Raw genomic sequence first — 24,132 nt, 5'->3', positions numbered from 1 at the left:
GGCTACAACCTCAATTACTTTCTCATTACCTTTCCTTGTCATATGTCAGTTTTTTAATTATTTCCTCTATGTATGGAATTTCTTATAGAATCCAAACATTACAATTTATTTCAGCTATACAAAATCCAAAAAGTAAAATTTCTTTTGAGATTAAGAAATGGGTCCTAAACTATGATATATGAGTTGCAGTTCTTCTGGTATCCAAAACTCAGCATTGTAATAAAACCTCCAAATCATTAGATCAGTTAGTCCAAACCCCTATGATGAGGCCTAGGCTAAATTTTGATGTAAAGCGCACAAATGGCAAAGCTTAACCTAATTTTGGTTAATGTTCAGTATATCCCCCATCTGACCATATTTATTTAAATATATAATTATAAATAATAATAAATAATTTTAAATATAAAAATATCAATTGTACACTTGCCACTTTATCTCTTTTCAAATGGTTTATACTCTTTTTCAGTTATAAGCGATTCTCTCTAAAAATTGGCCTATGAAATATTTTAAATTAAAGAGAACAAATGAAAAAATGTAACCTTATTCTGATTCATGTATAACCCCCATCTGACCATATTTATTCAAATATGAATCGCATACTTATCACTATATTTTTCTTCAAATGGCTTAAAATATTCTGCAGTTATAATTGATTCCGTGTTTAAATCCCCACTAATTTGGTATAAATAATCTATGATTTAAAGAAAACAAATGGCAAAATGTAACATTAATCTGGTTTATATATATCCCTCATCTGAGCGTATTTATTCAAATATCAATTGTACACTTATCACTTCTTTCTTTTTCAGTGTATAATTGTGTTCAGTTTTTATTTGAGTTTCTGTATAAAAGTTACAATATCATAAAATTTTGGTAAGATAAATTTTAATATAAAAAGAAAAATGGCAAATTTGAAATCTCCTTCTGGTTTACATCCACCCCTCCCCCCTTCCCTTTTCCAACCACACGGCTGTATTTATTAAGATATCAATCATACATTTGTCCCTTTTTGTGCAACGGTCTATAATTTTTTGGGGTTTTCATCAATGCTTTGTATAAAACACCGATCTATGGGTATTTTCTATCTGATTCTATTTAAATTTTATTTTTATTTATTTTTTCCCTAAACAAGAACCATAATTTTCTCATCATCAAAGATAGCACATCAATAGTTGCGTACGATTGGCATTCATTGCTATACGATTCCAAGTCTAATGTAAGGACGGCTTCACTGGCAGACAGAGAATACCCAGCTCACAGCGAGCCCTCTACAGCTATGTGTAAAGGAAGGCTGAGGATTTAAAAGAGTAACAACAGCGAGTGATGTCAGCTCTGCCTAAAATAGAGAGGGATAGACTGCAAATCCACAGCTAGGGGACTTAAAGCTTTCAATCCCTCTGTAGCCAGCAGCAGGTCAACACATACAGCTCCTGAAAGAGGAGAAAGCAAAAGATCAAAGCTAGCCCACGAGTCCACCTCCCCCCCCTCCCCACCTTTTGTTTTGCCCCCCCTGGCATCAGCCAGCAAGAGCTCACTACTTCACCAGGGGTGGCAGTGCAAGCCCTTGAGTCATTTCAGGTCTGGATGCTGGAGAGGCATTGAACTGCAGACAGGTGCTCAGCTCTGCCGGTTCCTCGTCCCCTTGCTTGGGTTTTTGGTTGGAACTCTGAGGATTATTCCAAGCATCTTATGTCACCATTGACGGACTTCCCGAAGATTTTTTAAAGTGACCCAATCCCACGGGCTTGCTGGAGAAAATTGAAGAATCTACGGCGCCATGACGACCAATGAAAGGTGAGTTTCCATCGTCTAGGGTCTGTAACATGGTACCTTATTTTTAATTTTTTTTCCTTCCATCAATCAATGGGTGTTTTTGATTTTTTTTTTTCTGATGGCCCTGATTTGCCTTGGTCAAGGCACTTTAATGGCTTTATTGTTGGGGATAGGGATGCGGAGATCAGAGATGGCAGGGGGCACTCGTAGCAAATTAAGGGGCTTTTGTTGTCAACAGCTGTTCACATTCATTATGTATCAGGCGAACAAAAGACCCTGAGCTTGTAACTGGGGGGGTTTGTGTATGGTTGCCTCTAGCCGGAGCTCCATTGACACTATGGGGTCTACTGATAGGCTGACTTATTGTTGTTTTTTTTTCATCAAGTCGTCAATACACTTGTTCTTGGACTGCTTGCAAGGATTCGTTCATTGTTCCCCATCAGGAGAAAAAATAAATAAAGAAATCAGTGCCGTTCAGCTGAGACAGCAACTTGCACTCAGCTGCTTATTTAAATATAAGAATACACAGAAGAAGCAGTCATTCAGTCATAAGGTTGAACGACTTTCCTTTTTGAAAGAAACCCGATTACAACCAGACATTTTTGCATAACAATGAGGTATCTTTTTTAACATTGGATGAGCATCTGTGATTTGAAGAAGTGGCTTGGAGAAGCCACCAAACGTCTTCAGCATGACAGAACAAGTCCAGTTGAATGTGTCCAACTAATACTAGAAATCTGTGTTCCAACTAATTGTTCAAGACACCCCAAAATTCCAACTTGTCCAATGAACTATACGATCATTGTGTTCCAATTTCCTATTGGAACGCTTATGTGGTCGAATGGTCCTCTAGGACAGTTGGCATTGTTTATATCATATTAAAAAAAAGGGATCATGCATTGGGGCTTGGATTGCTGATGGGTCTTTGTGATGGTGTTCTGATTTCCTCTTGGAACGCTTAGGTGGTCAAATGGTCCTCTAGGACAGTTGGTATAGTTTATATCTTATAAAAAACAAAGGGATCGCGCATTGGGGCTTTGATTGCTGATGGGTCTTTGTGATGGTGTTCCAAATTCCTCTTGGAACTCTTATGTGGTCGAATGGTCCTCTAGGACAGTTGGTATAGTTTAAATCTTAAGAAAAAAAGAAAAGAGAGGGGGATCGTGCATTGGGGCTTGGATTGTTGGTGGGTCTTTGTGATGCTCTTGTAACAATTACCGTGTAGCTATGATGCCATTACGTTTTTTGTTGACTAGTTTTAATTTGGCATTTGTATGGGTGTCGTGAAAGTGCGGTTACATGCACAGAATTTCCAGAAAGCTGAGAATTGATCTGCAATTGATGCTATAATTAGGATCACTCAGTCCATGCATGGCTGGTCACAATGGGGGTTATTTACTAAAACTGGAGAGTGCAAAATCTGGTGCAACTATGCATAGGAACCAATCAGTTTCCTTTTATTTATTTTTTTGCCAAAGCTTAATTAATAAGCTGAAGTTAGAAGCTGATTGGCTACCAGCTGCAACAGATTCTGAGTGCTCCAGTCTTAGTAAATCTCCCCCAATACTGCCAAAAAAATCACACCGTGATACTTTGTAACCATGCACTAAGCTGGAGGGCTTATTCAATGTGACAGTGCAAAGGACAGTTAGGATGTGCAGTGCAATAACCAGTGATAACCAATCAGAATTTATCCTTTTATTGCATTGTCAGAAATCAGGTTCTTAGAACCATCACTGCTCTTTGTCTTGTTGGCTAAGCTTAAACATTCACTAAAGCTGCCATAATTCAATGATCTTTTTAAACAGACAGTTTCCCATTTGCTGAACCACTGGCTTCAGAAATTTTGCAGCATTGAATAAAAAAAAAAAAAAAAAAAGATTAACTGACAAATATCCAAAACAGAAATCACAAATTAAAACTGAGGCTGGAACAGGCAATCGATACACTCATGGGCAGATCCTGCGGTTGCCATGGCGATTTGCGGTCTCTTGACAGCTTATGAATAAATTCAAAGATCTTATTAATAACTGAAATTCTCACCACATCAATAATTGACGTTTAACACAATTTTCATCTTCGGGGTCAGGCTCGTCTGCGGTTTCCCTAATTGTAAAATAATGTCTTCATTTGATGTTGGCAGCCGTTGGCTCATTGAGTATTCTCAGCTTGTGGCAGCTCGGCGAAGTCTCCAGAGAGCGTCTCGAAAGATCGTTCCTAGATTAATACTTTCTACCATTGCAATCTCAGTGATTGAATTACTTTTTACCAACAGATAGAGCATGTCCCTTGGGACTTCGAGGTGGCAAAGGGCCACAGTTGATGAGCCTTTTAAACGCCGCTTCACTAGAGGGGGTGGTAGGACGGGCGTCTGGTCCCATATTATTTGTCAGCTCATTTTAAATGCCTCAGAGTCATTTTGCAGTTTGCAAGGGGCTGAGTGATATAAGAGGACCCTCTGTTATACGAATGAAGGAAGACTTTGGCAAATGCTATATTTTGAACTAACATACATAAGTCTTCCATTATCCTCATCTTGCTCCTGTACATGTTAAAAAAAAAAAGGGACTCATGTGCTTTACAATCTAGGAACTGCTATTGCTAAATTGTTATTAAAAGTGCAGGTTCCAGGGCTGTTACCTGTTGCTGGCTTCATTGCCTAGAAGGCAACACACATGCAGTGTGGCGCACATGGCAGCAGGGTGTAGTGCAGCACCTTACAAGGAGTAACATGGTAGTGCATGCGTTACAAGGAGTAACATGGTAGTGCATGCGTTACAAGGAGTAACATGGTAGTGCATTGCTTTACAAGGGGTAACATGGTAGTGCAGTGCGTTACAAGGGGTAACATGGTAGTGCAGTGCGTTACAAGGGGTAGCATGGTAGTGCATGCGTTACAAGGAGTAACATGGTAGTGCATGCGTTACAAGAAGTAACATGGTAGTGCATTGCTTTATAAGGGGTAACATGGTAGTGCATTGCTTTACAAGGGGTAACATGGTAGTGCAGTGCGTTACAAGGGGTAGCATGGTAGTGCAATGTGTTACAAGTAGTAGCATTGTAGAGCATTGCGTTACAAGAGGTAACATGGTAGTACACTGTGTTACAAGAAGTAACATGGTAGTGCACTGCTTTACAAGGGGTAACATGGTAGTGCATTGCATTACAAAGGGTAACAAGGGGTAACACAATAATAAAAAGTGTAAGCTCTTAACAAAGAAAAGCTGGTCCAGGGACTCAGATAGGCCAATTCCCTGGAATCGAAGTGCGTAATGACGTCACAAGCGTTGGCTCCTCCCTACGCGTTTCGTCACATTCGGCGTAATTAGGGGCAAGGACAGTTGTACTTGTAGTTGTATCTGCACTAATCAGTCTCGCCTACAACCACAGCCCTTTCTACTCCAAAACTTTGCACACCTTCTGTTTTGATGTGCCTGGAATGTATTTAGGTGATTCCAATTGAAAGTTTAGTTGTGCATTAATACAGGACCAAATTAAATCTCTGCCTAGGCTTTAGCTTTAAATAGAAAATCCGATGAGTCTTTGATATTTTTCAGTTTGTTTAAGTGGAAAGGTGAAATAGTATTTTAGTGACATTTTATAATACATTTATGGATAAAGCTAGTTAGAACAATGAGGCCAGACTCACATTGGTACATTGCAGTGATACGCGCAGTAGCATACATTATGCGTGTTGGTGCGCTGTGATGTCATTTATTCTAAATAGTACCCCAATGAATTTTGCCAATGGACAAGCATTGCAGGGCATCAGGTTCTTTGGGGTGAGCAACCAAAATGCTACTTTTGGGTGAATTTTGATGAATTAGACAGCCCATTCAAATAAATGGCCAGCCTTAAAGCAACACATTTTAATTTGCAACATTATGTGACTTACACGACCAGTGATTGTTATTATACAGGATAGATATTGGGCCAACAGTTTACACATCGCTTTACAATATAAAAAAGGAGATAGTACAAGTACAATTACAATAAAATTACAAGAGGTCTTATATGGAGGATAGCTATTATTCACAATGGTAAAAACAAAAAAAAACAAAAACAGAAAAAAAACTAATTTTAAAGCCAGTAGATTGGTTCATTCCCAGAATAGCCCGGAGTGTTACAAAGTCATACTCTTCTTAAATGTTATTGATCGGGAAAATCATGCAAGTATAAAATCATTGTCATCATTTTTTTGCCCACTGCAGGCACTATAGGCTCAACTCACAAAGCTAGACACCAAAATAAGAATTTTTCAAAAAAAAAAAATAAAGTGACAGTTATTTTCAGCCAATCAGATTTGAAATTTTCAGTCACATGGCTGTAAATAAATGTCCTAATTTTTGCATAAAGCTTTGCAAATTGAGCCAGATCTCACTATATCCTGAAAATAAATGATGCTCCCTTTTAGATTTCTTGTACAATGTTCCTTTAGATTTACAAAAAACAATACAATATGAGTTCAAACCTAAACAAAACTTTCAAATTGTATCCAATCAGGCCATTGCATTACATAAAACAAATGGTAACGACTAAGCTCACGTGAAGTGTGTGAAACGCGACTACCCAGCGTTCTGATGCCTGTAATTTTTGGAATGAACAAATAAAGAGGATTTTGATCTACAGTGGCCATAATTTCATTGTGAGCCAAGGCAAGGATCTGCTGGATCATTAGGCTTCCTCACCTACCCTGGAGCGGCAGGTTTTCTTTTTTCCATTGCACTACATAGTTGAAGGTAAATCTAAAGAAAATTGTACAGAAATTTTACAAGAAAATTGTATAATGTATCACCAGCTTAAGCCCGGCCATAGTTGGTCCAAATCTTGGCTGGATCAGCAGGGACCAGCCAAGATTCGAGACATTGTATGATTGTACCCATTTCGATTGTTGTACGACTTAGGTACAACCAGCATGCCGGATTTTACATGTGAGTATCACCAGAATAAATGAACATAATGACAGAGACAAACGACAGTCGAAGATAAAGTGCTAACATCTCCTAACCTCCCTAGTCCCTTACTTTAGACCTTTGGCTGCACCGTTATACCTGTTCAAGTTAAAGTCCAATACTAGTTGAGTCCATGTCTGGAATATAGCTCTGTTTTCAGCATGATACTGGCGATTCAGACTTTGGTAAAGGCATTGAGCACGGCTGGCAAAGTGGACCAGGCCTAACCCAAGCTCCTTCTCTTTCCCCTTGCTTCACTCTGCACCATGTCTCTCGCTGAGTACGGGCCTCCATGTATTTTATATCACACAGGACAAAAATTTACCAAGAAAACACAGAATTATAGTTAAACCCTAACTTCCTGCTGGGGCAGCAGTAAAAACAACAGTAAAACCTCGGATTGCGAGTAGCGCAGTTTACGAGCGTTTCGCAATACAAGCTGTTTTAAAAAAAAATCCTGACTCAGTTTGGGAGCGTTATCTCGCAAGAGAAGCAGGATTCAAGCCTCTGGGGTGTGCAGTACTGTATATGGCAAGAGGTGTGAGGCGCCGGTGACGCTCGTAGACGTTCAGAAAAACTCAGTTCCCAAGTGTCTTCCAACAGTTCCCGAGTGTCTCCAAGCATCTCTGAGTGACTCCGAGTGGTTTCTGAGTGTCTCCCAATGTCTCCGGTGCACCCCCACCTCTGGCCCCATGCGGTACTGTGTATACTAGCAGTGATACTGGAACAAATTATCTGAGTTCCCATTGATTCCTATGGGGAAACTCGCTTTGATATACGAGTACAAGCACTCTTCTGGAACAGATTATGCTCATAATCCAAGGTACTACTGTACCTGCATACAAGTTTACTAATGGCTTACCCTAAATGTGACTTTTTCCCCTTTTTTTCACCTCGTGAACCTGCCAAGAACACCCTTCCTGTCCTAGGCTGAAAACATACCTTGCCATACTGTACCTATGGAAAAGCAGCTTTGTCACCTTAGGAGAAGACTAAAGAACCCCCCCCCCCTCCCCCACACCACTCATCTCCATAACCTTGGGGAGGGGTTCTGTCATCCACAGAGGTGGCCTGGGCAGGGTTAATACGACTTTTTGGGATATTCATGATCACTGGATTTCTGGCAGGATCAGTATTTGTAACAGATATAACAAAATGTTTTCAATGTTGTATTTAACGGACCAAAAAGCAGCAAATTAGAGAAGTTCATTGCCAGGCTTTCCACTTTAACCTTTGAGTTAGCCCCTAAAGCAAATTTGTATTTTGCTAATACTGCACCAAGTATCAAGTGCACTATATAGGAGGCACCATAGGCAGGTTTTATTCCTCTTCCCTCCACTGCCAGGTATGGGAGAACCCCTAACATTCCCGCTTTGCTCGAGTCTCAGTACTTGTACATGGTGGAAGGGAGGAGATTCCTAAATTTTTTATGGAGATTCAACTTTCAGAAAATCAAAACTTGCTCAAAACTTCTGAATTTACCTGGCTGCAAATGGGGCAGAGGGATAACCGGAGAACGCTTATGGCATAGCCCACCACTGTCCATTTCTTGGATTGATAGGCCCTCTTCTGAAACCCAATATTCTATCCTTTTTTTCCATTTAGAGTGTTCCTCTATCTGATCTGATATATAAATCTCGCTATATAATTATACTATGGGGTAGATTTACTAAAACTTGAGCACTCAGAATCTGTTGCAGCTGTGCATGGTAGCCAATCAGCTTCTAACTTCAGCTTGTTCAATTAAGCTTTGGCAATAAAACATGCAAGCTGATTGGCTCCTATGCCGTGTTGCACCAGATTTTGCACTTGTCGGTTTTAGTAAATCTACCCCTATGTATCTGTCAAAAAGTTTTACATTGACTTAGTACTCAGCATTTATGCCTTGAAGCACTGGGATCCTTGGTTTGAATTGCAGCCAGGACACTATGTGCATAGGGTTTGCATGTTGTCTTTGTACTTGCATGGGTTTCCTCCAACGTTCAAAAGACATGCTGGTAGGGTAATTGGCTCCTGTCTAAATTGGACCCAGTATATATCTGTGGGTCCAAAAAAAAATCTCCACAGCAGACCAGGTAACACTCCATTGAGAGGCTTATGCAGCTCTGATACTAATTTCAGGCATGGAGCCACAGAAAATTGTGGTACTGAAGACCACAACTTGGTCATGGTCCTGGGATGGGATGGGAAGTATTACATTACACTAAACTTTTCATCCATCTTCTAACTGCATTTGTTATTTTTGCACTCAACTATGAAAAGAAAAAATCTAGTGATAAAAAACATCAACTGGTTTAACTGATCATTGCTTTCATTTGAATTCTTACTGGTCCAGGTAATGCGTCAAGGGGTGGGGTGTGCCTTGCCTTCATACTTTGCGCCAAAAGGTTTCTCTCTTTCTGTCGAAAAAAGTTTGGAGATTCCCCTATGACTCCTTATATTAAGGACACCTCTTAGCCCTTGTACACACGGTCGGAGATTCCATCGGAATGTTTCCTATCGGAGCGTTTTGTCGGATAATCCGACTGTGTGTGGTCTGCATCGGACTGTTTCCGTCGGAATATCCGCCGGACCAACTTTTCCAACTTAGCGGAAATATTTTCCGACAAAATGCTCCGATTAGACATACTCCGATCATGTGTAGCCTACTCCGACGGACAAAGTGCCACTCCGACGGACAAAGTGCCACGCATGCTCAGATGAAATTCCTAGACCAAAGCTATTGGCTACTAGCCTGAACGTAGTCCCGTCGTAACGAAATAACGTCATCATGTTATGTACGATCGGATTTTCCGACAACTTAGTCCGACCGTGTGTATGCAACATCACTTCCGGACCTCGTCCGGAATTCATCTGTCGGAATAACTCCGACGGATTTGGTTGTCGGAATCTCCGACCGTGTGTACAAGGGCTAACTTTGCCTAGTATGGTTTCAGCAATGTGATGTCTGCAAGCCCCCTTGCTGGTGCCAGCATCTTTTTCAGGTCCTGCCCAGTTTTGCCATCTTCGGCCATCTTGATTGGCCGGATCGAGGTGACATAACCCCCAAACATGTGCATGAAAGCTCATTTATCCCCGCAAAGAAGCATGCCGAGAATAAAATGGGTAGCTCATGTACATGCTACAGAAACTTGCGAGAAGGAAGGTAAGAAGGACTTACTGTAGAACAGACATTCCTACTGGCAAGGTTTTTTTTCTTTCTTTCAAGCTAAAGTTCGACTTAAAGCCCAAGTCTGGGCAACTAAAAAAAGTGCTTGTTTATGTCTAGGGGAACAATAAAAGATTTACTTACGCAATTTTCCGCCCCTCTCCACAGCTAGACTGGTTCCCATAGATTTTTCTCTCCCATGCTACATCATTCTAGGATCCTGAGGAACGTGAGTACACTGAGGGACAGTCCACCACCAGATCGCAGAGGAGCGCCATCTGCTGGAGGAACTGTGCTAGAAGGTGTTGCGGGGGATTTCAAATCAGACCCCCTCCAGTACAAATCCGATCCCCTCCTGAAGTACCCCCCAGCACATATTCTCTTACCCCCCCCATCCCTCCTCCAGATGTCAATCCTTATTACCAATCAGATGTTTATGTTTGTATATTAGCCCCTGAAGAAGGTGGAGTTAATTTTCCCCTTAAACGCATTGGCTCAATTTATACATTCTTTACTTTTAATAAACAATTGTTATCCTCTCATCAAGTGTGACATTACTCCTGACACTGGGCATGCCTCTCTCCTCATTCATGTATTTTCCCTGCTGAAGCAACATTGCTGTTGTACCAGTAAGGCAGCAGCCCATACCTCCAAAGGGAGTTAAACACCACCACTCATCCATGGAACCACCTAAGGCTCCATGTACACTGGCAGCTCCTAAGTCGAGTTTAGGAGCCTTTGGCATTTTTTTTGCCAAACCTCTTAAACTCAACTCCATAAAAGCCTATGGGGTTGATTTACTCAAGACAAATAGACTGTGCACTTTCTAAAGCGCATCTGCGTTCTGGAAGAACAGTTGCTCCAAAGTCTAGTAAATGAGCAGAAGCTCTGCTGACTTCCATCATCCAATCACGTGCAAGCAAAAATGCATTTCTTTTATATTTTCCTTACACATGGCACTGGTTAGGTATTCTTTGTAAAGTGAAGCTTTACCACATTTACTAAGCTCTGGAGCAACTGTACTTGGAGAGTGCAACTGTCTATTTGCCTTTAGTAAATCCACCCCAATGTGTCCATGCGCACATAGGCTTTTAGTAGAGTTTAGAGCTGTTGTAAGGTGAGGTTAAGGCCTCACGCACACTGGACGAATTAAAACCGCCAGTAGCATTAGCTGTAGAATGTTGTGTTAAAAAGTATACTTCTACACAGGGGCGGACTGACCATTGGGCCACTCGGGCACTGCCTGAGGGCCCCGTGCCACTAGGGGGCCCCATCAGGGTTGCCAGCCTCAGTAAAACCAGGGAAAGTATGTAAAAATCTGTGTTTTTTTTTACATCTTTCTCTGAAATGTCCCTTACCGACATCCTTTTGGTCTAAAAATCCTTAGATTATAGCTACCCCACCTCTCCAGTACCTTTTCAGCCAATAGAAACATGTCCGTGTATACTGTGTGATTGTATACTGTGTGTGTGTGTTTGTGTATACTGTGTGGCCCCATAATGTCTGATTGCCTGGGGGCCCCATAATCTCCTATTGCACGGGGGCCTCATGAGTTGTCAGTCTGCCCCTGCTTCTACAAAAGATTGAGGCTCAAAAACACCCAAACACCGGATAGCCACGTTTTGCTGCGTTTTTCAGCTTTAGAACATTTTTTTACAGCTGAAAAACTCCTTTTCAAATGCAGTAGTTCTGGGTCTATTTACAGCCTAAAAATGCCCCTGCCAAAAACATGCTGATAACAGCCTATGTGTGCATGGACACGTAGGCTAACATGCTGGGGAGTTTACTGAGTGCAGAAAAAAAACGCCTGACGCCCAAAACAGCAACTGTAAAAACGCCCAATGTGCATGAGGCCTTTAGGAATGTCTTGACTGCCGGCCACGTTTTGCGTTTTTGCCACGTTTTTCCGTGGTCAGTGTAGGCAAGTGTACAAGTAGACTAATATCGACTGCAAACAATTTAACCAGTCCAGCGTGGTTTCTAGCCCAAATTAAAGCGGTTGTATAGTAAAAAATTTAACTTTGATCTACAGTTAAGCCTATAATAATAATAACGCCTATAATAAGGCTTACCTATAGGTAAAAATAATATCTCCTAAACCTGTATGGTTTAGGAGATATTCCCCTCGCAATGAGCCGCTGACTTCAGCAGCGTTTGTGCATTGGGGATTCTCGGCTGCAAGTTTGGCACACGCCAGACCCAGCCTGGAAGAAATCTCTCACACGCATGCGCAGGAGCGGCCGGAGCCGCGATACCCATAAGACACGCAGAGGGAACATGTCGGCTCCCTCGGCATGGACCGGGTGAGATGCCGGCGCCTTGTTCTAAGGTAAGTATTTCATAATGAGCTAGTATGCGGCATTCTAGCTCATTATGCCTTTTCCCTTACTGGTATAAAAAAAAAAGTCAGCGGGTTTGTTTACTCCCGCTTTAACCACTTACAGGGGAAAGCTTCTAGTAATGCTAGTGATGCTTTTATGTAGGATGTTCCACTCCCACCGAATTGTTGGTAAATGTTCGGGTGCTCATCCGTATTGTCCCAACAGCCAAGGTTTAGTCCAAACTTGTGTTCAGACAGAACCTAAAGATTAATGTAAGCTGAGATCAACGTGTGCTGAGATGTCAGCACAGGATCAGTTGATCCATCTTTTCCTTTTTGGTGCAAAAGAGCAACGGCCATGTGCCATATGCAACCAGTCAATCAGATATCACTTCTTAACTGATGAATCTTAAATCCTATTGGCTACCACAATTAATGCACCATCAATGCTCTTTGCAAAAAGACCCACAATGATAAGACGGGCCTGGTGGGGGAAGATAAAACATACGAAGATACAAGGAGACATATGTTCCGGCCTCTATAGGTACGCAGCTAAGGAGATCGCTCTTTTAGTTGAGCGCCTGGAGCTGAGAAGATCAATGGAGTGCTGTCAAATCCCAAATCCCGAACTTCAAAGCTTGTCAATGGACAGCTCCTCCTTTCCCCACAATGTGTCACCAGAGAGAGGTGACATTTCAAAGCCACCACCTCCGTATACCTTGGGAAGGCCTAGAACACAATAATTTATACATCAAACGGGTGACTGAAGCTAGCAATATTAACGGCTCATGCATATTGCCAATCAAGGTGTCAGGGATGGCTGGGGAAATAAAGCCTGAACATACAAAGTTTAAAGGGAAACAACATTACACACCAGAAAATTAAAAAGAACAAACAATAGATCCTTTCCACGTGTTTATACTTTTTGTTTTCAGGATTCTCTGCGTGCATTAAATGAGTTGCACAACGCATTACTGGATTTTGGCTACATTTCACTGAATCTCAAATACTCATAGTTACATAGTTAGTCAGGTTGAAAAAAGAGTCCATCTAGTTCAACAATAAAAAAAAGCACAAAAAAACACACAAATCGAAGACCTCCATAACTAGAGGAGGCAAAAAAAAACAAAAAAAACTCAGTTTCACGCATTGAGCTACTTCAACAAAATATTCTACTCTTTTGTTTTTCCCCTTTTTTAGGGTGGGTTGATATGTTTTGGGTATCTTATTTTCTTTTATATAGCATTTCCATAAAAGAAAAAAAAAAAATGAAAGCAACGAAGTTAATGAGTAACTGTTTTTGACACAAGACAATGGTAGTAGAAAGGAGCTTACCCTCAGGAGCCATTTAAAGCCAATTCCACCCTGGAAAACCACCTTAAAGCACCTTAACCCCTTCCCACCGAGCGTACGCAGATGTGCGTACTCGGCTTCCGGGGGGTATACTGGGATGATGCCCGCACCTGTAGGCATCATCCCGGTACCGTTTTTTACAGCGGGCGATTGGCTATCCAGCCATAACAACCGAAGCGGCTAAAAGCCGCTCGGCTGTTATGCCGGAGGAGCGGGAGGGGACGTCCCCCCTCCCGCCGCCTCCCGCCGCTGTTACCGGTGCTCCCGTTCAATTGGGAGTACCGATTGCACATCCGATGCCTCCGGCTGCTGGGGAGGAACTGAGAGGATTACGGCTTCATTCCAGTCTCCTAATAGTAAACACGGAAGCAACGTCATGATGTCACTTCCCATTTACTTGGCTGCCAAATGCACCGGTTTTAAAAAAATATACAGTATTCAGAATCGCCGTTTTCGGCGATCTGAATACTTTGAAGTGTAAAGGAGGGATCGGGGGTCACATTCCTTGTGACAGCAATAAAAGTGATCAAATTTTTTATTTTTTTTTAAAAACAATTTATTAATTTTAAAATAAATAAAATAAAGGAAAAAAAAAAACATTTTAAAGGGCCCGCCGTCCCCGCGAGCTCGGGAAGCAAAGAAAACGCATACAGAAGTCGCGCCCGCATATGTTAAAGGGCGCGACTCTGTAACGCTAACCTGGTAACCGTAAAAAATAAAATAATTTAAAGCGTCGCCTATTGAGATTTTTAGGTACCATAATTTGTCGTCATTCCACGAGTGCGTGCAATTATAAAGTGTGACATGTTTGGTATCTATTTACTCGGCGTAACATTATCTTTCACATTATGCAAAAAAATTGGGCTAATTTTACTGTTTGATTTTTTTTTAATTCATGAAAGTGTCCCTTTTCCCAAAAAGTTGCGTTTAAAACACCACTGCGCAAATACCGTGTGACATAAAATATTGCAACAATCACCGTTTTATTCTCTAGAGTCTCTGCTAATATATATATATATATATATAATGTTTGGGGGTTCCAAGTAATTTTCTAGCAAAAAATATGGATTTTAACTTGTAAACACCAAATGCCACAAATAGGCTTAGTCATGAAAGGGTTAAAGGTTGAGTTCCCCTTTACAAGAAAATAGATAATGTTTCTTTTTTTTTAAATGTGAACTTAGCCTTTAATTGTGTCTTCCCTGTTGACTCATTTTGACAAACTCCCGAAATGTTGGGTATATGAAAACTCTCAATTTTTCTTATTACTACTGGTGGAGTGAATGATAAAAAAATGCATACCTTCAGTAAAAAACACCTGCCCAAATTGTTAGCCTATAGGGAAATAAAGGCAACTGAATTTATCTGCAAATTTCCATTTTTCCTGTGAAAGTCTTCCTTGGCCCCAATCCAGGAGCCTACATGTTGGTTGGTGGACCCACCTATCACTTTGAAGGGTCAGTAAGAGGAAGGGGGGCATGATTAAGCATGGAAATATCAAGATCTTAACCTAAATTCAGCCATGTATACCACTGCCTCTACAGACTGTGACCCTATGCTTACCTTTATCCAACCCTTGGGACATTATTCCTCCAACTAACATCAATGATGGAGCACCATTCCTCCCACTGATGCCATCCATGGGTCACTATTCCTCCCATTGACACCAACGATGGGGCACTATTCCTCCCACTGATACCAACAATCTGGCACTAATTCTCTTGCTAAAACAAGTGATGGACATTATTTACTCCCACTGATGGCAGGGCATTTTCTACTCCCGCTGGCCACAGTCTGGCCCTGCCAGAGCTTGAACGACAGTAAAGTGCGGAGACCTCTGGTTTATACTAAAGGTCTTCTCTAATTATATTATACATTTTTTTAATCCTACACTTAGTTTGCCCAGATGAAAGTTTTAGACAAATACAGTAACCCCATGTACTCAGAAAGATAAATAAAAACAATTATTTTGCCTAATTATTGCAAAATTTGCCATTGTACCAGAAAATATGACATGCTTGGAAGCTTGAAAATAGGTGCTCTAGGACCTTATTGGGGCCAGGGCCCAAAAAAATCTTCCATATTCTCCCATGCCCCAACAGTAAAAAATAAATAAATAAATATAGGAATATAAAATGTATTGAAATGCTGGAAGGCACTGAATGGGTATGGATGTCACCAGTGAGGGTGATGGTGGTTGTGGAATGTGTAAAGTAGGGGATTCAGCAACAGACTTGTTGGCCCTGTCGAATATTAGGTTTCTTTAGGGAGCTGGGGAGCACTGTGAGACACTGTTGGAGATTGGGAGCACTATGGCAGCAAGCTGAGGGGCACTGTGGTAGGCTGGGGGGCACCGTGAAAGGATGGGGGGGGGCAGTGTGAGGGCTGAGGGCTCTCCGCTGGCCTAGGGGCACTGTGGGTCACTATGGGAGGTTGGGGTTACTATGGAAGCCAGGAAGCACTGTAGAAAGTTAGGGATCTGCAGCTGGCTGGAGGCCTGGGAGAAGGGAGGCCAAATCCTGACAGTGAGCCATGGTCGAGTAGTTGAGAACCACAGCACTAGGACATTGGTTCTTAACCTTAGTATGACCTTAAAAAAATTAGAGGAATTTAAAATACATATTTAAAATTTACTAAAAAGGGAGAATAACACCCAAAGCATTGTTGTCAATAGGACTGTTACCCCTAAGGGAGAATACAGCTCATTATTTCTTTGGTGTCAGATAGATAGTGGCTCAGAAAAGTGATTATCCCCTCAAATCATTGGGAGAAGAGCCCCTCAGATCATTGGTGTCAGTGGATTAGTGGGTCTCAGGGGAGAATGCCCCTCCCCCAAAAAAAACATTGGTGTCAGTGCGATAGTGAACTTCAGAAAAAAGCGATCTTTTAAATCATTAGTATCAGTGGGATCCTGATCCCCAGGGGAGAAGAATCCCTTAGATCAGGGGTCTCCAAACTTTCTAAACAAAGGGCCAGTTTAATGTCCTTCAGACTGTCACCAGTGGAAGTGGAAATTTCAAAAAGCATCAGTGGGAGTAAATAGTGCCACATTTGGTATTAGGGCAAGGAATAGTGCCCCATCGTTGGTGTCAGTGGGAGGAATAGTGCCCCATTATTGGTGTCATTGGGGGGGAATAGTACCCCATCATGGGAGAAATAGTGCCTCATCATTGGTATCAATGGAATCGTGTCCCATTGATGATGTCATTAGGAGAAATGATGTCCTATAGTTGATGTCAGTTGGCAGAATAGTTTCTCGTATCAGTAAAAGGAATAGTGCTACAAGGGCCTAATAAAGGCAAGAAAGGGGTTGCATCAGTGGAATAGCGGGCCTCACAATAGTGGAGAATGGCCCCCAAATCACTGATGTCAGTGAGCCGCAGATGAAGAATGATGATCCAGCATGCTGCCCGCCAGTTCCCCATCTATTGACATCCTTCTGTGTGGAGGTGCATCAGTGGCAGAACTATTTCAGGTCCACTGGATGCAGATCAAGCTGCCCACAGAGTAATTTAATTCATAAATGGTAGTAGTAATATCCTGGCTTTTTTAATGCATTAATGCATTGGGGTACCATTGAAAGCAAATGGCATTGCAGCACAGCACACTTTAGTGCAGTACAAGCTTTGTGACAATGCGTTTGTGTGAATGAGCCCTCTGATTTTTGTTTTTTTTATTTGGGAGTGGTAGTGACTGTGGGATTGGGAAGAATTGTTATAACTTTCCGTCTCCCCAATGTAAAAATTCCTATAGTCGCCCACACCTCTGAGCAATGCAATAATAACAAATGTATTTGATCAATATCTGGCTTCACTACTGTCAGCCTATGGACACAGAGTGGCAATCTGGCTACTAAGGCATCAGCCAGAGTGGCTCGGTTGCCTGATGATACACTATATTACCAACAGTATTGGGACGCCTGCCTTTACACACACATGAAATGCAATGGCATCTTAGTCCATAGGGTTCAATATTGGGTTGGCCCACCCTTTAACAGCTTCAACTCTTCTGGGAAGGCCGTCCACAAGGTTTAGGATTGTGTCTTTGGGAATGTTTGACCGTTCTTCCAGAAGCGCATTTGTGAGGTCAAGCGCTGATGTGGACGAGAAGTGGGAATACAAGAAATTGTGAATGCAGCCACACAGATATATCACAATGTACAGCTACAATGTATTTTTCGAAAAAGCTCAACCTTTAGCCCTTGTTCACATTGAAGTGACTTGTCATGCGATTTGGAAGGCAAATCGCATGACAAGTCGCAGCCTATTCCTGGCAATGGCACCATTCTCATCAGTGCGGCTCTGTCTTTGCGGCACAGCACCGATAATTCCTGCACTACTTTTGCCGATTTCGAGTGCGACCTCCATAGACATCTGTGCATGAAGCCGCACAGATGTCTTTCAAGTCGGACTTGACAATGCAGCTTTGAAATCGCGCGAGTTCAGATGAAGTTGCACGATTTCAAAGCCATGTTCAGTGTGAACGAGGGCTTAATCATTAACCACTCAAGTTCTGGAAGATTTTACCCCCTTATGACCAGGCCGTTTTTTGCTATTCAGCAATTTTCTTGAGGGGGCAGCTATGAGGCAGGAAGTGAGGGGAACTCTCTTCAATGGGACACAGATGACAAAAAAATAAATAAACTGACATAGATTATAACCCTCCGTTACCCATCTCAGCGCTGACCCCCCTTCATGACCAGGACATGTTTTGCTATTCAGCACTGCGCCACTTTAACTGGCTATTGCGCAGCCATGCAACACTGTACCCAAACAATATTTATATAATTTTTTTTTGTTACACAAATAGGGCTTTCTTTACGTGGTATTTGATCACCACTGCGTTTTTTATTTTATATTATATAAAAGAAAAAATACAGAAAATATATATAAAAAAAGTTTACTTTCTGTTATAAACCAGATCCAATAAAATATATATATATTTTCTTAAAAAATGTAGGCCAAAATGTACTCTGCTGTATGTCTTGGGTAAAAAAAAAAGAAATCCCAATAAGTGTATACAGTATCTCACAAAAGTGAGTACACCTCTCACATTTTTGTAAATATTTTATCATATCTTTTCATGTGAGAACACTGAAGAAATGACACTTTGCTACATTGTAAAGTAGTGAGTGTACAGCTTGTATACATTTTCTGCTCCCTCAAAATAACTCAACACACAGCTATTAATGTCTAAACCCTTGACAACAAATGTGAGTACACCCCAAAGTGAAAATGTCCAAATTGGGCTCAATTAGCCATTTTTTTAACCTCCCCGGTGTCATGCGGCTCGTTAGTGTTACAAGGTCTCAGGTGTGAATGGGGGGCAGGTGTGTTAAATTTGGTGTTATCCCTCTAACACTCTGATACTGGTCACTGGAAGTTCAGCATGGCATCTCATGGCAAAGAACTCTCTGAAGATCTGAAAAAGTTATTGTTGCTCTACCTTAAGATGGCCTAGGCCAGTGATGGCGAACCTTGGCACCCCAGATGTTTTGGAACTACATTTCCCATGATGCTCAACTACACTGCAGAGTGCATGAGCATTATGGGAAATGTAGTTCCAAAACATCTGGGGTGCCAAGGTTCGCCATCACTGGCCTAGGCTATAATAAGACTACCAAGACCCTAAAACTAAGCTGCAGCACTGTGGGCAAGACCATACAGCGGTTGAACAGGACAGGTTCCACTCAGAACAGACCTCGCCATGGTCGACCAAGTCATATCCAGAGGTTGTCTTTGGGAAATAGACATATGAGTGCTGCCAGCATTGCTGCTTAGGTTGGAGGGGTGGGGGGGTCAGCCTGTCAGTGCTCAGACCATACGACGCACACTGCATCAAATTGGTCTGCATGGCTGTTGTTCCAGAAGGAAGCCTCTTCTAAAGATGATACACAGGAAAGCCTAAAAGTTTGCTGAAGACAAGCAGACTAAGGACATGGACAGGGCTGGACTGGGACAAAAATTTGGCCCTGGACTTCATCCAGACCGGCCCACTTTAATTTTGCAAACACGCAAAAAACAGTATATAAACTGTATGCAATTGCACAAAAAAGCCTCTAGAGAGCCCCCCTTACATCAGGGTCCCCAGAGAGCCTCCCCTTACATCAGGGTCCCCATATAGCCTTCCCCTTACATCAGGGTCCCCAGAGAGCCCCTCTTACATCAGAGTCCCCAGAGATCATCAGCCTTACATCAGGGTCCCTAGAGAGCCAACCCCTTACATCTGAGTCCCCACAGAGCCCCCCCTTACATCCGGGGTCCACAGAGAGCCTCTCTCTTATATCAGGTTCCCCAGAGAGCCCCTGGCTTACATCAGGGTCCCCAGAGAGCCCCTCCTTACATCTGGGTCACCAGAAAGAGGGCAGGTAGTGGGTCGGGACCCTGTGGTTGGGGACTCCTGGACTGACTTGGGGCTATGGGCCCTAGATTCAGGGCTATAGCCCCAAAAGTCCCCAACCCAGCGATGCCACTGGCTTTCAATGAAACTGGCCCACTGAGCCATCGGCCCACCGGGAAACTCCCTATAGTCCCTATGGCCAGTACATGCCTGGACATGGATTACTGAAACCATATCCTGTGGTCTGATGAGACCAAGATAAACTTATTTGGTTCAGATGGTGTCAAGTGTGTGTGGCGGCAACCAGGTGAGGAGTACAAAGACAAGTGTGTTTTGCTTATAGTCAATCATGGTGGTGGGAGTTTCATGGTCTGGAGCTGCATGAGTGCTGCCGGCACTAGGGAGCTACAGTTCATTGAGGGAACCATGAATGCCAACATGTACGACCGTGATGTCGTCGTGGAGGGGAAGAGGACTCCAGTGGTGGCCTGTGAAGCTCTAGTGAACTCCATGCCCAAGAGGGTTAACGAAGTGCTGGAAAATAATGGTGGCCACACAAAATATTGATGCTTTGGGCCCAATTTGGCCATTTTCACTTAGGGGTGTACTCATTTTTGTTGCCAGTGGTTTAGACATTAATGGCTGTGTGTTGAGTTATTTTGAGAGGACAGTAAATTTACACTGTTATACAAGCTGTACACTCACTACTTTACATTGTAGCAGTGTGCCATTTCTTCAGTGATGTCACATGAAAAGATAGAATTAAATATTTACAAAAATGTGAGGGGTGTACTGACTTTTGTAAGATACTGTATATATTGGTTTGCATGAAAATTATTGCATCTACAAACTAAGGTATATAGAGCCCTCTGATTCCTCCTGTATTGAACTATATTGTAACTGTACTGTCTGCCCTCATCTTGTAAACCACTGCGCAGACTGTTGGTACTATATAAATCTTGTATAATAATAATAATATTCTGGAATTATTATTTTATATTTATACTACTAATGGTGGTGGCGGTGACTAGCGACTTGTAATGGGGCTGTGATGGGCAGTCAGTCACTAACTGGCACTGAGTGGGAACTGACTAACTGCCACTGACATTACCAGTGACATTAATGAATGAATGAATGAAATACTTGTATAGCGCACAATGCGAACTGAATCGCCTCTAGGCGCTGTGGCGAGCTTTGGTCATCTGCTAAAAGAGGAAGGTCTTGAGTTTTTTCCTAAAAGCCAGGTGATTTTCTTCCAGGCGGATGTTGATTGGTAGAGCATTCCATAGCCGAGGCCCTTGGACAGCGAATCTCCGATCCCCCTTGGATTTATGCCGGGCTTTGGGCACGAGGAGGAGGTTTTTGTTGGCTGATCGAAGACTGCGGTTTGGTGTGTAATGATTTATTTTCTCCATTAGGTATTGCGGAGCTTCTCTATGCACGCATTTGTGGGTGAGGCAAAGGGTCTTGAACATGATCCGATTTTTTACGGTTAGCCAATGTAAGCTCCTCAGTGAAGGAGAAATGGATTCCCAGGGTTTTTTTCCTGTTATCAGCCTTGCCGCCGTGTTTTGGATCAGTTGTAATCGCGCAAGTTGATATTGTGGTAATCCTATGTAAAGTGAGTTTGCGTAGTCCAGTCGTGAATTAATGATTGTTCCAACTACCACTGCTTTGTCATTCTTTGGGATAAAAGGGAGGAGTCTGCGAAGCATGCGCAGCAGATGGTGAGATCGACTGACTACAGATCCTATTTGCGCATCCATTGACATTTGTGCGTCTAAAATAACCCCGAGACTCTTCGCTTTGGTCTTTGGGGAGATAGTCTGCCCAAAGACGGTTGGTGGAGACCAGGAGGTTTTGGTTGCGGGCTTATGATTTGGGTGTAAGATAAGAAGCTCTGTCTTTGATTCGTTCAGCTGGAGGGAGTTGGTGGTCATCCAGTCCTCTATTGATTTGAGGCAGTTTTCAAGTTGTTGTTGGTGATCTTTTTTTCCATTGATCCGGAAATAAAGTTGCGTGTCGTCAGCGTAAGAGTGGAAGCAGAGATCTGAGCATCTGATGATTTGGAGAAGTGGGCGAATGTAAATGTTGAAGAGAACGGGTGATAAAGGAGAGCCTTGAGGGACTCCGCAGGTGACTGCCCGAGTTTCGGAGAGGAATTTTCCTAGTTTCACTGTCTGTGACCGATTTCCTAGGAAGGACGCGAACCATTGGAGATCTATGTCTTGGACTCCGGCTACTTCTGTGAGTCGGGCGAGTAGAGTATTGTGATCTACTGTATCAAACACTGCACTTAGGTCTAGCAGTACGAGGAGACACGGCTCTACAGTGATACAGTGATCAGTAATAATACTAAACACTGTCACTGTACTAATGACACTGGGAAGGAGTTAACATCTATGGCAATCAAGGGGTTAATGCCTTAAGCCCAGAAACAGGCAGTGACGTGCCAGTACATCGATTTGCCTGCTCAGGCTGCCCGTCTGCAGTACATTGCGAGCGGGCAGTCCACAAGTAGTTACTCTATCGAAAATGAAATAAAAAAAAGTTTGCCTTTAGTTCTACTACTTTTAATAACGTTTTTGTGCCTGGTGATCAGCTTTAACCACTTGCCGACCGCAGTTATACCATACCTCCCAACTTTCAGCAACCTCCCAAAGGCCTCTGACCCCATGGTACCTGGAGCCCTTGTGAAGGAAGTACTCTATGTTCTCCTCAAAAATGTTGGCTTGTTGTCTTGAACTTGACTAAAGAAATATTCTGGGACACCAAAACTTATTGGTGTTGAAAATCCTGGACTTGAATGGATTATAAGCTGTGGAGTAGGATGACTCCCTGTAAGCCCTTGTACACACGGTCGGACATTCCGACAAAAAAATCCATCGGATTTTGTCCGACGGATTTTGTCCGAAACATACACACAGCATACACACAGTCGGACAAAGTTGTCGGAAAATCCGATCGTTCAGAACGTGATGACGTTTTTTCGTTACGACGGGACTACGTTCAGGCTTGTAGCCAATAGCTTTGGTCTAGGAATTTGATCTGAGCATGCGTGGCACTTTGTCCGATCGGAATTCTCTACAAACGATCGGACAAAGTCCGATCGGATCATGTTGTCGGAAAGTTTTATAGCCCAGCTCTAAAACTTTGTTGGTCGGATATCCAACGGAAACAGTCCGATGGAGCCCACACACGGTCGGATTATCCGACAACGCGGTCCGATCGGACATTTTCCGTCAGAATGTCCGACCGTGTGTACAAGGGCTTAGTGTTCACATTGAGAAGTTAGCAGTCAGTAAATATGCAGATTTTAAACTTTCTCCAACCTACTAAAAAATAATTCTTCTTGTTGTCACTTTCTTTGTTGAGGGGATTTTTCCTCATTTCTTGTCCCTCTGACCCCATGGCACCAGGACAGATAATGGAATCTGCCCAGTAAGGACATAAGGCAGATATAAACCCAACAGAGGTTCTAATGACGCGTACACGTGGCTGACCAGACTTTTTCGACCGACTAGGTCCGACGGAACGAATCCATTGGATATTCCGATCTAGTATGGGCTCCAGCTGACTTTTTTTCCCCAAAAGTCAGACGGACCTAGAAATAAAACATGTTTCAAATCTTTCCGACGGACTTGAGTCTGGTTGAAAAATCCATTCATCTGTATGCTAGTCCAACGGATGAAAACCGACGCTAGGGCAGCTATTGGCTACTGGCTATGAACTTCCTTATTCTAGTCCAGTCGTACGTCATCACGTTCGAATCCGTCGGACTTTGGTGTGCTTGTGTGTGGCCAAGTCCGTTCGGAAAGTCCGTCAGAACTCCGCCGAAAGTCTGTCGGGAAGACCATCGGACCTAGTCCCTCGAAAAGTCAGGTCGTATGTACGCAGCATAACTCTTCCCTACTTTATCCAAACCAAGGAAGAAAAAACCTGGAGTTGGACTTTTTAAACTATTTCAGCCAAAAATAGCAAGATAACAAAACCAGCTTTTGCTGCAATAACATCCTCAATTCAGATTTTTCCCCTGCGGTACTTTTCCTATGCTGCTAGATGTCCTCAGTCAGATGGCTGTTGTATCATGGCCACGTGATAGTTTATGTTTTTTAGGGTTTTTATTTGATATGTGCAAGGAGAGATCACAGACGAACTTATAAATATACATTTATTAAATATAATGACAGATACAGATAAAATTAGGAAAATATAACAAGAATCCTTAACTAAAGATGCTGTTTCGC

The 24,132-nt window shown here is 42.4% G+C and overlaps 1 protein-coding gene across 1 annotated transcript in view; it reads left to right on the top strand.

The window, feature by feature from the left end:
* The first annotated feature begins 1,371 nt into the window (after positions 1–1,371).
* Positions 1,372–24,132, top strand: part of SLC1A2 (solute carrier family 1 member 2) — a 174,533-nt gene continuing 151,772 nt past the window's right edge. The window contains exon 1 of the mRNA XM_077462937.1: positions 1,372–1,794. Within this exon, the coding sequence (XP_077319063.1) occupies positions 1,778–1,794 (17 nt within the window). The 5' untranslated portion in view covers positions 1,372–1,777. The remainder of the gene's footprint in view (positions 1,795–24,132) is intronic.

Source organism: Lithobates pipiens, unplaced genomic scaffold, assembly GCF_037356315.1.
Source record: "Lithobates pipiens isolate NorthernLeopardFrog02 unplaced genomic scaffold, aLitPip1_a1.2 Scaffold_10, whole genome shotgun sequence".
Taxonomy (NCBI): Eukaryota; Metazoa; Chordata; class Amphibia; order Anura; family Ranidae; genus Lithobates; species Lithobates pipiens.
The sequence above is the reverse complement of the archived record's forward strand: the minus strand, read 5'-3'. Positions and strand labels throughout refer to the sequence as shown.